Raw genomic sequence first — 15,478 nt, 5'->3', positions numbered from 1 at the left:
TTGGACATTCCCAGTTTCTGTTCCTTTATTCACTTTCTCATACTTACTTTATTGCACCATCATATTGACTAATAGACCAGAACACAGCATTATAGATGTGTATGTTCTATCTACACAGGTATACATCCTCCTCCTTTTTTCCAATTAAGATGAATTGCCATTAATAAATAAGCCAGAGAAATAAATAAGGACACTATGGTACAAATTTTAAGCACTTTTATATATTGTGGTTAGTTCTGTCTTTTTTCTGGGTTTCATCAGCTCAGCAGAATTTTAGGTGGGTTATAAATAGGTAGGATGAGACCACTTACGTACATCCAGAATAAGATGAGATTAATTTTCCAAAGAGTTAACCAGAGATAGAACAGCTTATCAAAAGCAGTGTAGTCACACAGCTGGGAATAGAAGCAGCCTGTTAGAGCTGTCCTTGATCCCCAGACTCTGATTGGGGTGTGTAGCTACTGAGATAACTCAGGCAAAGCAGCATCTTGCTGGCTCTGGAAAGCTCAAGTTTTGGAAACCTCTTGCCCTTTTATTCTTTAAGTTTTTCAGTACTAATCAAGAGGAATTTACAATGAACAGTCCATACTGTTCCTTCGGAGAACGTCTAAGTACATGAGTTTTTGTATTCGAATTACATCCAGTGTCAGTTAGGGTAGGGCCTCTTCGGGTGGGGGTGATTGGGCTGAGGGTTGGGTGAAGGGATGCAGTCAGGACCCCATGGGTGACCCTGCGAAGTCTCTTGTCTCTGCCTCCAACTTGCCGCCCCCGGATTCTGATTGACTACTTTTTTATCCGGGTGATTTTGATACTGAGCTTATCCTTAGGACCAGAGTCCCAAATCTATTCCCATGCAGGCTCTAAGAATCCTTGATGTGTGGTGAGTGTCGCTTTTTGGTTTTTTCCTGTCACATCTTTATGGACTTAATGTTTTCTTTTTTGCCCTTCATTACTGGAACTGGTGCCCTTGCCAGGTTCCTGGGTTTCCCTTTTTCTTTCTCTTTATTCAGGTGATACCTCTGGAAAATTGGAAGTCTCATTTTCTACTTCACTTAACACTTGTTCCTGTAGTGGTTGATAGAAGTTAATTTGTCTGTCTTAAGCATATATCTGATATTTTAATTTCTCAAATTTATTACCTGTCCAGAAATTGGCCTTAATTTTCAATTACGTGTATAAGTGTTTTATTGTTCTGGTCTGATCAATATGTAGCATGGCTATGATTTTTTTTTTTTTTTTGACACTTAGGAGTGTTTTTTTGGTGGTTTTTTGAGCTATGAGTTTTTAAATTATTTTAGTATACTTGAACTATTGAAAAAGTTTTATGGATTACCTACATTGTCAGGCACTCTGTTGAATACTGATGTTAAAGATTTGAATAGGACATTGTTCCTGTCCTCAAGGAATTCATATTAGAGATAAATGTATAAACCAGTCATTTTAGTATTAACGCTGAGTGGTTTGCATGTGCATAGTAGTGATATGCCTGTGTGGTTGGAGAGAACATTTCAGCCCAGCCTCTACAGGTTCAGGGAAGGCTCAGAACTGTTTCATTCTGCTCTTGTAGATACCTTCCAGCACATTATTCTAATTTAAGATGCCAACACTAGAAGATTTTAATAACTTGTTCATTTTCCTAGATAAATAACATGTTGTCAATGGTAAGAATTGCACCTGGATGTATTTGCTTAGGAATATGTAATGCAGCATTTGGGGTGTACTGGGAATAGTGTTGGCAAGAAATTAGGAACTCAGACCTATGTATTTAAAAAGCAACAGGAAAACCAGAATGACTTGGAAGAGCTCATCTTAATGATTTTCTAAGTATTTTTTATTTTTTAAAATGTTTTTTATTTTTTCATTATAGTAAAATATTTTAATAACTTTAAGTGTATAGTTCAGTGGCATTATTCACATTGTTGTCCAACTGTTACTACCATCCATCTCCAGAACTTTGTCATTTTCCCAGATTGTAACTCTATACTCATTGAACCATAACTCTTCACTCTCTCCCCAACCCCTAGCAACCACTGTTCTGTTTTTTGCCTTCTTATATTTGACATCATGGAGTTCTTTTCATTATATTATTTTGTAAGAATCATTTTGAAGGAAAAAAAAATGCATGCTGTATTTCTTTTTTGGAGGGGTTTATTTCTTTTATTTATTTATTTTTAAAATTATTTTTATTAACATGTAATATATTATTTGCCCCAGGGATACAGGTCTGTGAATCATCAGGCTTGCACATTTCACAGCACTCACCATATCACATACTCTTCACAGTGTCCATCACCCAACCACCCTCTCCCTACCCTCCCATCCCCCAGCAACCCTCAGTTTGTTTTGTGAGATTAAGAGTTTCTTATGGTTTGTCTCCCTCCTGATCCCATCTTGTGCATGCTGTATTTCTGATACTTTCATCTTATTAGCATATTTGATGATCAGTTTATATGAAACTTTTACTTCCATAGTGTAGAAGTCATTCAGCATTTGATTTATTTGATCATTACTTTTATAATCCACAAAGTGCACATCTCTTTCAAATTATTGCACAGATTTTAGCTATAATTTTACATACAATTAACACTGTGTTTCATGGTCATTAAAATATTATCACAAGAGTTCAGTTGTAATTTTTGCATAATTTAAGTGAGGGACCTAATTTGGGAACAAAGTCTAATGTATACCAATATTTCTTATTCTACAGGAAAATCATATGGTTGGAAATTATGTTTTACTGGGATTTTATACATTTTAAAAATCATATTTTATATTTATCAGTGGGGTTTGTAGTGTATCAATATTTTCTGTCCATTGGTGTTTCCTGCTGAAACATTTTGATTTTTCTTTTGTATATCTTGTTTTTAAGAGACTGTTTACTAAAAGAGTAATAATTGAATTAAAAGAATTTTTAATTCGCTTTTGGAAAAAATTTCCTTATATCTTATTTGGTTCCAGAAAGTATATAATGAGGTTAAGCTACCAGTTTATAACTTTTGAGTTTATAAAACTTTGAATTCAGACATGACTAATTTTGTCAGAACTTTTATTTTTCTCATGTGTAACTTCTGTCATTTTTAGGCAAAATGTTTCATGGATTTCAAAGCTGGAGGCACCTTGTGTCACATTCTTGGGGCTGCTTACAAGTATAAAAATGAACAGGGATGGTAAGTTTTCTTGTTTATTTGTTTGTCTTGATGTGATATTTAAATTATTTAATGTTAAGTCGTCTGCCTTCTTTGTATAGTGTTAGAGAATTCTAAAAGCACATTATAATTAATGTGCAAAGTGGAAGCTTTGTTTGGTTTTCTGGTTTACTTTGTACCTACATCCAGGAGAAATCTTGAACAATTTTTCCATTTATTAGGCAAATTACTTCTCAATAGTTGTATCTAGATAATAGATGAGTGTGTATTCTTAGCAAATTAGAAGGTTGGCTCACTGTGAAATATATAAATGGGTATTGTGAACTTAACGTTGTGCTAAAAAACAGCAGTTTAAGTGTTTTCGTGAGCCAGGCCTTCAGAATGAGAGATGTCTAGTGTGCTGTCCTCGGGACACAGACGAGAGGAACCCAGCTCAGGAGTGCAGACCATTCCTCCGGCAGTGGTGCAGCTAGGATAGAGTCATTGCTGCTGTTCTTGGAATGTTGCATTTTCTCTTCACTCTCCTCTTTCCCTTTTCTCACCCTGTCTCTCTTGGTGCTTTATCTCTTGAGCTCTGGGGTTTCTGCCACCTCTGTGTGGGACCTTCAGCTGCTGAGACTAGTGAGGGTTTCATGGTAATGGTTCCAAAGTTCAGGGAGGGCGGGGAGTCCCTTCACAGGCAGGGGGTTGAAGGGGGTGCTGGGGGGAATTGACTTGAAGTCGTTTTGAGGTTTTAGTTGTGTTTATGTGAAGTGCAGTCTTAGCATCTTTCTAGGAGAATGCGCACGTAATTTGGGTAGTTTAAAATATGGCTGGAAAGGGGCGCCTGGGTGGCTCAGTGGGTTGAAGCCTCTGCCTTCAGCTCGGGTTGTGATCCCGGGGTCCTGGGATCGAGCCCCGCATCGGGCTCTCTGCTCGGCGGGGAGCCTGCTTCCTCCTCTCTCTCTCTCTCTCTCTGCTTGCCTCTCTGCCTACTTGTGATCTCCGTCTGTCAAATAAATAAATTAAAAATCTTTAAAAAAAAAATATGGCTGGAAAAAAAAAGAAAAAAATATGGCTGGAAAAGGCAAGTAAGTGCTTACATTGATAAATAGGACAAGTTTGTAAGTAAATGATTTATTTACAGTGAATAGCAAGTGATACAGACTTTGTGTATTTGCTGAACTTTTTATGTGTGGGTGTGTGCTTAATAGATAGCGGATAATTGATGCAATGAGCACAAGAATGTTGTCACCAGATGTGGCTGCTGTTTTGCACCTCTGCTTCTGGCTGTGGTGTTGGGACTCTTACAGGGTGTTCCGTGAGCTAGGATTGACAGCATGTCTAACTACTCTCGGATATGATTCGCACCCTATTGTTAGCTCTAGATTCCCACATGGGACTCTCTTATTTTCTTGTTCATTTTGTGTCCTAAATCCCGAGGTGTACTCGAGGACAGTCTCAAAGTGAGATGACTTCTAAGTCACCTCTTCTGGAACTTGCTTGTTCTGGAACACGCACCAGTGCAATGGAATATTTTTAGGTGAAAGAGTTTAGAAGGATACGTAAAGTAAGATGTCTTTAAATTAAAAGGGAGGCCAAGAAAGAAATAAAGGTTAAAGTTGAAGACTTTAAGAGGAGTGAGGAGTAAGAATTTTTCCAAGTCTTGGGGCACCTGGGTGGCTTAGTGGGTTAAGCATCTGCCTTTGGCTCAGGTCATGGTCCTAGGGTCTTGGGATCAAGTCTCACATTGGCTCTCTGCTCAGCGGGGAGCCTGCTTCTCCCTCTATTTCTGCCTGCCTCTCTGCTTGTGATCTCTCTATCTCTGTCAAATAAATAAAATCTTAGAGAAAAAAAAAAGAATTTTTCCAAGTCTTTTACTCACTGTACCAGAATCCTCCCCTTTCTGGTGTAATTAGACACTTAGTTGTCGTGCACACTCACCCCTCCCCCAGACTTACATGCTTGCAGGGAGTGGATCACTTACAGTCTGACCGTGCATATTTTAGTGACCACCCACCCATTTGAAAGTCTGAATAGTGGCCTGTTATCTTGACAGTGCCTCCAGCTTTGCCCAGGCCCAGCATACCCCTGTGAACCTCGTTTGTGTTCTCCAGTTAACCTCACAGTCTATCTCCAAAGTTTGCTCATTTCCTTCTAATGGCCAAATGTTTTCTTTTTCTCTTGTTTCTGTTTGGTTCTTTCTTACTTCCTGCTTTCTTTCGGCTTTCAGTGATGTCAAGCTGGCTGATCACTTATGAGGTTAAGTGGGAACACTGAACAGACAATACAGATTAAGATTCCATAGTGTTTGAATGTGATCTTTCTGCATGTCTCTAAATAGTCAGAAGTGAGTGCCTTATTTGTAGGTTTATGTTAAAGGAGAAAACTTTGGGCTAACGTTATATATAGTTGTATATTACTGAGGGATACCAAACCGGGGGATTTTGACATCCTATGGAAATCTGATAACATTTCCTGAAGTAGAGATTAAATACAGCCAAACTCAACTCAATAAATGTCAGTGTCCTCCTGCAGAGTGATTAGAATCCTGTTTATTCTTACAGTTCTGTACAGATTACTGTGCATTGTAATCCTGTTTCATGCCTTTTAAAGAGATGATTGATTGAAAATATTTTGTGTTTTATTAGTTTTGGTTGACAGTGGTGAACCTAGGCTTAGTTAACAAAGTTCAGGATTTGTCTTAATGTGAGAAGTGGCCTTTTATTTTTACCTGTGACACAATTTGCTGCCAACATTTATTTCTTGCAGATATGCTCAGACCTACTTTTCTTTCTACTTTTATTCCCTGCCTTCGAAGTCTCCTTCTGATTTTCATTTTTTAGATATTACCACAATAAGTCTCGGGTAATGGCTTTCAAACTTTAGGATCACTTGAATCTCTTGGAATACTTTTTTTTTTTTTTTTTTAAGGATCTTATTTATTTATTTGACAGAGAGATAGCCAGTGAGCCCAAGTGGGGAGGGTGGGGGATGGCAGAGGGAAGAGGAAGGAGCAGGGAGCCCGTTGTGGGACTCCATCCCAGGATCCTGGGATTATGACCTGAGTTGAAGGCAGGCCCTTAACTGATCTGGATCACCCAGATGCCCCCACTTGAAATACTTTTAAAAATATAGATTACTGGGCTTCATGGACATACGTTGTTAACTATTAAGTGTAGTATGAAAACTAAAAATCTGTATTTTCAAAAAGTACTGTAAATGGTTGTCAGGCCTTACTTTGAGAAATGCTGGGTAGTGAGGCTGTCATTCTAGCACAGACATGGTTTAGATCTTTTTTTTTTTTTTTTTAAGATTTTATTTATTTATTTGACACACAGAGATCACAAGTAGGCAGAAAGGGGGTGGGGGAAGCAGGCTCCCTGCTGAGCAGAGAGCCCAATGCGGGGCTCGATCCCAGGACCCTGAGACCAGGACCCAAGCGGAAGGCAGAGGTTTAACCCACTGAGCCACCCAGGCTGAAGAATTATCCTTTTTATAGCATATTTTAAAACGGCCATCTAGCTTTTAAATTTTTAAAAAATAATATAGCAAGAATCCAGACCACCTTAATTATCCCCAGAGTCACATTCCTAGCAGGATATGATTTGTTGTCTGCTTCTACGTAGTAGACCTCCCTCCCTGCATATATGCCTACCTGTTTTCAGGCTGTTTTATCTGTAGGGTATTTGCCCCCCTTTTGGAGTATGGCATACAGGACCATCCTTCTGTTGCTGGTCTCCATGGTTTTGTAGCTTGCCATTATTATAAGCCCCCTTATGCTTGAGGCCAACTTCCCACAAAACTGTTCTGCTATACCGTTGTCTGTTTTTTGCCATGCTCCCAGCTCAGTGCATTTTTGTCTTTTCCTTTCCAAGTTTGCTCCTGAAGGCCTTCACACCACTTTCCAAGGAATTAAACTCATTCTCCAGGATCCTTTGTTGATTATTTTTATTTAAGTATATTTTCTATCTGAGGCTGAGGATGAGGAGAGAACATCCATAACGATAAGCAAGAGGCACAGAATTGGAGCAATAAAGCTAATGAGGGCCCTTTTGACAGACAGTATTGCCTTTGATTGAAAGGCTGCCACGAGACATTGCCTGGCAGATTGCCGGAGGGAAACAAAGCAGAAGACTCATTATTAATTAGTAAGCCGTCAATGAAGTGCTCATATTTACATCTTAAATGACCAAACGTTTTAAAAGCCAGAGAATTACATGTTCCATGTGTTGTCTCTTCTAGTTCTCTGCATTAAGATTCAAAAGGCTTTATAATTGTAGTTTTAATTTGCATTTCCCTTATGTGTGGGTTTGAGCAATTTTCTATATTGTATAAAGTAAAATTTAAATACTCTTGGTAATTTCAAAATAAGAGATTAAATCTTTCAACTAGAGGTTATACTATATTTACTTGAGTTTATTTCAGTTTTTCTTTTTCAAGATTTTTAAATTAATTAATTAATTAATTAAGAGCACGAGTGGGGGAGGGACAAAAGGAGAGGGAGAGACCCACCCTCAGGCAGAACCTGACCCTTGCTTTCCTGACCCTGAGATCACCACCTCAGCTGAAACCAAGAGTCAGACGCTTAACCGACTGAGCCACCCAGGTGCCCCGTTTCAGTTTTTCACAATATCTGTATATTTTAAATACTTTTTTTGCTTACATAGCATATTGTTGAATCAGGAAAAAGCTTTATTCTGTTGTGTTATTAAATCATTGGCAAACCATTTTAGTTTATTATGGAAAATAGAAACTATAAAAGAGAGAATAATATAATGAACTGCCATTTACCTTCATGCACCTTCAATTTTATGTAATTTCATTTGTAAATATTCACTGTTTGTTTCTAAAAGCATAGGATTTTTTTTAAAAGCATAGGATTTTGCGGGGGATTTTGAGGGGAAGAGGGGGAGAGATAGAGAATTCTAAGGGATGCAGGGTTTGATCTTTACAACCCTGAGATCATGATCTGAGCTGAAATCAGTAGTTGAACATTTAACCAACTGAGCCATCTAGGCGCCTCATGGGATTTTTTTTTTTAGGTAATCTCTGTGCCCAGGATGGGGTTCTGAGATCAAGAGTTGCATGCTCTACCGACCGAGCCAGCCAGGTGCGGCTAAAGAGCTTAGGTCTTTGTATACATTCATTCTTTCATTTATTTATTTATTATATGCAGGCTGCATGCCAGGTGTGGAGCTCAACTTGGGGCTTGAACACATGACTCTGAGTCAAGACCTGAGCTGAGATCCAGACAGAGTCAGGCACCTGACTGATTGAGCCAGCAAGGCGCCCTGGAATAGGATTTTTTTTTTTTTTTAAAGACTTTATTTATTTATTTGACAGACAGAGATCACAAGTAGGCAGAGAGGCAGGCAGAGAGAGCGAGAGCAAGGGAAACAGGCTCTCTGCTGAGCAGAGAGCCCGATGCGGGCCTCGATCCCAGGACCCTGGGATCATGACCTGAGCCGAAAGCAGAGGCTTTAACCCACTGAGCCTCCCAGGCGCCCTGGAATAGGATTTTTTTTTTTTTTTAAAGATTTTATTTATTTATTTGACAGAGAGAGATCACAAGTAGATGGAGAGGCAGGCAGAGAGAGAGAGGGAAGCAGGATCTCTGCCGAGCAGAGAACCCGATGCGGGACTCGATCCCAGGACCCTGAGATCATGACCTGAGCCGAAGGCAGCGGCTTAACCCACTGAGCCACCCAGGCGTCCTGGAATAGGATTTTTTATAAAGCATTATAACAGTGCCATTGTCACAACTAAGAAAATTATCAATAATTTTTCAGTGTTATTAAATACCCGCTTAGTGTTCAAGCTTCCCTGATTATTTCATGGATGGTTTTTATGTTAATTCATATTTTTATATTAACGTATTTTTTATTAATTTATATTAATAAGTATTCAAAGAAGATTCATACATGACATGTGGTTGATGTGTCTCTTTCAGGAAATTGGGGCACCCGGGTGGGTTAATAGGTTAAGATTCCAGCTCTTGATTTTGGCTCAAGTCATGATCTCAGGGTTATGAGATCATGGAGCCTGCTTTGGATTCTCTCTCCCTTTCTCCTTGCCTCTCTCCCCCCTTAAAAAATAAAAAGAAAATTAATAGTTTTCCTCCTGGTCTCTCTTCCCCCTCTTACCCTCGCCAGTTATTTTTTTACAAAAGTAAGTTTTCTTGTAGACTTCTGTGTTCTAGATTTTGCTAATATGTTCCGTAGGATATCGTTTAACATAGTCTTCTAAATTTCTCGTAAAGTGGAGTTAGAGCTAGATGCTTAGTCTGATTCAGCCTTTTTTTGGGGCGGGGGTCAGTAGTGCTTAATAGACGGTGTTGTGTTCTTCCCTCTGGAGGCATGGAGGCATACAGTATCTGGTTGTTTCTGCTTGTAATAGACAGTTGTTGACGTTCAGTGCCTCGAATCATGCTATCATTACAGCTTCACCAAGCTGTGGCATTTAAATTTTGAAAAAATTAGAAAGTAGGTATTCTAATACATAGATTTAAGTGCTTACTGTTTTTTAGGTAATTTGTTGTAAAAGACTGTTACTCTGTCATTCCTACTTCATTTATTAGCTGGAATACTGAGAAATTTAACTCACCAGTAATTAGAAAGGCAGAGTAAATTCTTAATTTTCTTTTTCTGTTTACCAGAATCATTTAGCTCTTAATCTTCGTTTGCAGGTAAATCCAGGCAACCTTATTTTAATTTGTTTAATGAGTACTTTCAAACTATTTCTCCGATTTCTGAGAGTGATAATTCCTTTCAGCCTCATCTGAATCATTTACTAAGGAAGCAGTTTCCTCTGTGAATAATATGAGTAAAGGCTTATACAAGCAATTCTGAAGTAAGACATTTCTGGATATAGTTCGTTATCAGAAGCCTGTGAAAGACTGACCTCTTCTTTAAAAAGGGGAGACACTCACGTTTCTCTCCCTGTGTTGTGCTGAAAGAACCAGTGGAAGACCCTTTGCTCTAATAGGGTTGTGTCAGTCAGTCATGTGTTATTCTGTTGTTGCAAATTTCTTGGCATTTCTGACCTACTCCTTCCTCAGAAGTTAGGAAAGGAAGATACTAAACAACCAAAAAATGGGACTTAAGGATTAAGTTCTGTGTACCAAGATTAAATCAAGATATTGATTTAATTGACTTGGGACAAAGGTCCCTCTTACATGTAAAGGCCATTTTTTTTTTTTTAAGATTTTATTTATCAGAGAGAGAGAGAGAGACAGAGAGGGCATATATGCAGAGGGAGAGGGAGAAGCAGACTCCCTGCCAAGCAGGGAGCCTGATATGGGGCTCGATCCCAGGACACTGGGATCATGACCTGGGCCGAAGGCAGATGCTCAACAACTGAGCCACCCAGGTGCCCCAACATGTAAAGACCATTTTTTAAGCTATAACTAGTTCCTTTCCAAATTACTTATTTCTGTGGCTTAGTGGACGCTTTCCTTAATTTCCAAATTGGAGCTTAGTCAAAATAAATATTAATTTCCTGAGTGGTGTGCTTTATAAAGCCACACTTTTTTTTTTTTTTTTTTTTTAAAGATAGATGTGAGGAGGGGCAGAGGGAGAGGGTGGGAGAAAGAAGAATCTTAAGCAGGCTCCATGCTTAGAACAGAGCTTGACACAGAGCTCAATCTCATGTCCTTGAGCTCATGACATGAGCTGAAATCAAGGGTTGGATGTTTAACTGGCTGAGCCACCCAGGTGTCCCTAAAGCCACACATTCTGCTGGCAACTAGGGCTGTATAGAATAGTTTTAAACAAACCTGGTCTTTGCCCTCAAGGCATCTAATGAGCTGTCTTAGCAACAACATGATTCTTTTGTGGGGCTTTAACAGCAATGTGCACAGGATGTATTAGGAGCATGGCAGAAGACAGGAATAGCTTCATAGGGAACGTGGCTTGTGGCAGACTCTGGAGGCGATAGTATCAAGCCCACAGTAGTGACATACAGGAAAGGCTGCAGAGTTTGGAAGAACGGTTGGAAGTGTGGGGTGCATCTCCTGGTTAAATAAAACGGGTTAACCTGAGAGGTAGAGCATGAGCTCTGCATTCAGACTGCCTAATCCTAGCTAGCACATAGTAGTAATGATTTAAAAACATAACCATAGGGGCACCTTGGTGGCTCAGTTGGTTAAGCAGCTGACTCTTGATTTTGGCTCAGGTCATGATCTCAGGGTCCTGGGCCTGAGCCCTATGTCAAGCTCTGCACTCAGTGGGGAATCTGTTGGAGAGTTCTTTCGCTCTTTCCCTCTCACTCTGCCCCTCCCCGTGCTCTCTTTCTCAAAATGAATAAATCTTTAAAAAAAAAAAAACCCAAAACCAAAACAAAGTGTTATAACCATAGTTAACAATTACTGATCACTTACAGGCTAAACAGACCGTAAAAAGACACGGTCTTAAGCCCTTAACATATATATCTCATTTGACCTTCACAAAAACCTGTAATGGGCCATTGTTCACGAAGAAATTGATCCTTGGATTAGTAAATCACTCCAGACTACATAAATAAAAATGGGGTCAGGATTAGAACCCAGAACAGCTTGACTCCACAGCCCACACTCTCTATTACTGAGCTATACTTTGCCTGGAATTAAAATGGGGCAAAATCAAAGTAAGTGTTGAATAAAAGATATGGTGAAAGAAGCATTCAAATTTTTTAAGATTAAATCATATGGAAGTGGGTGAGATTAGACTGACAACATTAGAATGTTATGCTTGGATACTTACATAAAAAAACATTGGGGAGCAAGAAAAGGTAAATAGATGAATTTACCAGATTTAGGACAATAGTAGGCCCAAGGAGAGCACAGACACTGATGAATTTGAGCAAATGACTTTTAAGCATATAGAAACTAGATAAATTTTCCTTATACCTGAAGAACTGTGTAATAGTTCACTGCCTTTGGATGTGTGGACTCCTTTTCTAGATGATGTAAAATATCTTAGACTTAAGAAAAACAGGATACTTCATGGAATGTGTTCTTCATTTTTTTTTTTTTTAAGATTTTATTTATTTATTTGACAGACAGAGATCACAAGTAGGCAGAGAAGCAGGCGGTGGGGGTGGGGGTAGCAGGCTCCCCGAGGAGCAGAGAGCCAGATGCGGGGCTTGATTCTAGGACCCTGGGATCATGACCTGAGCCGAAGGCAGAGGCTTTAACCCACTGAGCCACCCAGGCGCCCCCGGGGTTCTTCATTTTGACTGGAGTGGACCTTAATGTCATAATATTTAACGTTTTATGAAGATTTTGACACTGTTTTCTTACACTGAGAAAATACCCTCATATGTTTTGTAGAGCTCTATTTTATTTTATTTTTTATTTTTTATTTTTATTTTATTTTTTTTAATATTTTATTTATTTATTTGAGAGAGAGGCAGTGAGAGAGAGCATGAGCGAGGAGAAGGTCAGAGGGAGAAGCAGACTCCCCGTGGAGCTGGGAGCCCGATGCGGGACTCGATCCTGGGACTCTGGGATCATGACCTGAGCCGAAAGCAGTCGTCCGACCAACTGAGCCACCCAGGCGTCCCTAGAGCTCTATTTTAATTTCCACGTCTTTACAGTTCATTTGTGTTGAGTGCTAACACTAAGTTTTCACAAATTAACTAATGATTTTCTTCTCTTTAGGCGTAGGTTTGATCTACAGAATCCATCCCGAATGGATCGGAATGTTGAAATGTTTATGAACATTGAGAAAACATTGGTGCAGGTAACTCAGAAAGTTTAATTATTAAAAATGTTTTCCCTTTAATATACTTTCAATTCTAAAATTGGCTTTATTGGACTGCCAAAAGATCAAAGGAAGAAAGATTTTCTGAAATCTGGTCTGTTACTTTTAAGGGTTTTGAGGAATTAGTGCTATAAAGTATGACTAAAACTTGTCATTTGTAGAATATTGATCCTAAACGTCTTGTGAAATAATCTATGATATTTCCTTTATTTTGATACTTATAGAGAGAGAGAGGGTGAGAGGAAGGGGCAGAGGGATAGGGAGAGAATCTTAACAGAGAATCTTACAGGGCTCGATCTTATGACCTGAGCCAAAATTAAGAGTCAGATGATTAACTGAGCCACCCAGATGCTCTGATATTTTCTTTTTTTATTTCACTTAATCCGTTATTTGAATCTCTTTCATATTTAATATAAACACTCTCAATCTACTGGTTACTCATTTATATAGTCTTTTTTTTTTTTTTTTTTTTTTTTTTAAAGATTTGTTTCAGGGTTGTACCATAAATACAGATCTTACTTCCCTAACTAGGTATAATCTGGAAGAGAGAACACTTAGTATTCTTCTTTTCTTTCTAGTATTTTTATTGATTGGTAATTTTTAATGATTACTGAATTAGCCTTCTTGGGGAGAGGCAGCTGGCAGAGATTCAGGTAGGTATTATCATTAACTTGATGCCTGAAATTTGTCTCATGAACTGCTAGCTAGAGAAACAATTTTTGTGGTTGGTTCACTCATTTTTTTTTTAATGATGATTTGAGGAGTTAATATGCATGTTTTAATCATTGCTATTTGTAAGTTTAGAAATGGGAAGAGGAGCTATAAGTAACTTATATAATGAGCCAAAATGGGCATTCCCCTGGGATCCTCTCCCCTCCCCATCCAATAAAATGTGTCGATGGAAACACTACGTTAGATTTGGACTATTAAGGTCAATTCAGGTAAGATTGGCTATAGAAGTATCAATATGTGAGTGTGGTACCTTAATGAAAAATACAAGGAATTTCTTTAGGTTGTGATTCTGAACATTTTTTGCCCAGGTGTACTTAGCTGCAGAGAAGGAATCTGAGGATGACATTAAGTGGCATTCTGAACACCTAGGTTTTATATTGAAATGAGACCTCTGCAGTCTATACTAAAAAACATCTTCCCATTTTAAACACTATGGCTTTTAATGTCAACTTTGGCCATTAGGGTAATTCATTAATAATGTGACATCATTTCAAAACCAAGAGAATTTCAAAATCTGTTTTTTCTTCCTTAGAACAATTGTCTGACCAGACCCAACATCTACCTCATTCCAGACATTGATCTGAAGTTGGCTAACAAATTGAAGGATATTATCAAACGACATCAGGTAATAAACATGATCACTTCAGAAAATTGTATAGTAGTAAGCTTATAAATTTCAATAATAATGTCTCTTATTTTCTGTATTTATCTGCATTAAATGAAAGTTCTCTCTTTTTGGGTTCTTACAGTACCAAGTTTTTTCTCTCCACTCACCTCCAGTTCTTTTTTTTTTTTTTTTTTTTTTTTAAGATTTTATTTATTTATTTGTCAGAGAGAGAGAGGGAGAGAGCGAGCACAGGCAGACAGAATGGCAGGCAGAGGCAGAGGGAGAAGCAGGCTCCCTGACGAGCAAGGAGCCCGATGTGGGACTCGATCCCAGGACGCTGGGATCATGACCTGAGCCGAAGGCAGCTGCTTAACCAACTGAGCCACCCAGGCGTCCCTCACCTCCAGTTCTTATCCTAGAAGCATTTTTCTTCCCCCTTAGCTTTGTTGAGATATAATTGACACCTAACACTCTGTAAGTTTAAGGTGTACAATATAGTGATTTGATGCACATATGTATCCAAAATTAGCATTTAATAATCATTGGTATGGAGTCATTGAGTTCTATTGTGAAATATGCTTATGTAATTTATTTTTTTTAAAGATTTATTTAATTTTATTTTAAAAAATTATTTTTAAAGATTTTGTTTATTTGAAAGAGGAGAGGAGAGAACGAGCATGAGTATGGGTGAGCAGCAGAGTGAGAGGGAGAAGCAGATTCCCTGCTGAGCATGGAGCCTGATGTGGGACTTGATCCCAGGACCCCGAGATCATGACCTGAGCTGAAGGCAGACACTTAACTGACTGAGCCACCCAGGCACCCCTAAGCCACCCAGGCACCCCTAGATTTATTTCTTTGAGAGAGAGAGAACAAGTGCATGAGTGAATGCGGGCTGCAGGGGCAGAGAGGGAGGGAGAGAGAATCGCGGGCAGACTCCCTGCTGAGTATAGACCCGATAAGACCCTGAGATCATGACCTTAGCTAAAATCAAGAGTTGGATGCCTAATGAACTGAGCCATCCAGGTGCCCCTGGGTTTATGTAATTTAAAGAGACCATGTGATCTATATTACTCTAACCACAAAGTCAAAGTAGAAGTTGATGACACAGTTGTTGGTAAGAGGAGATTGAATATTATTTCAAGTAAACCTATCTTTCCTCACCCCTGCCATCCCATTGGTATGTATTGTATTTACATTTGTGGACTGGAAAATTCTGTTTTCCCGATAAGCTTATATTCTCTTGATTCACATGTGCCAGTGCTATCTTCGGA

At 38.9% G+C, this 15,478-nt stretch overlaps 1 protein-coding gene across 2 annotated transcripts in view; it reads left to right on the top strand.

Annotated features, from left to right (window-relative positions):
• Nucleotides 1-15,478, top strand: part of LOC111143825 (SWI/SNF related, matrix associated, actin dependent regulator of chromatin subfamily c member 1) — a 172,230-nt gene that overhangs the window by 23,839 nt on the left and 132,913 nt on the right. For both annotated transcript variants that reach the window (XM_022497748.1, XM_022497749.1), the window contains exons 3-5: nt 3,082-3,167; nt 12,766-12,847; nt 14,133-14,225. In XM_022497748.1, the coding sequence (XP_022353456.1) occupies nt 3,082-3,167; nt 12,766-12,847; nt 14,133-14,225 (261 nt within the window). The remainder of the gene's footprint in view (nt 1-3,081; nt 3,168-12,765; nt 12,848-14,132; nt 14,226-15,478) is intronic.

Source organism: Enhydra lutris, unplaced genomic scaffold (assembly GCF_002288905.1).
Source record: "Enhydra lutris kenyoni isolate GAN:26980312 unplaced genomic scaffold, ASM228890v2 scaffoldscaffold10, whole genome shotgun sequence".
NCBI classification, from domain to species: Eukaryota; Metazoa; Chordata; class Mammalia; order Carnivora; family Mustelidae; genus Enhydra; species Enhydra lutris.
Note: the sequence above shows the minus strand (reverse complement) of the source record. Positions and strands in the feature narration are given on the sequence as shown.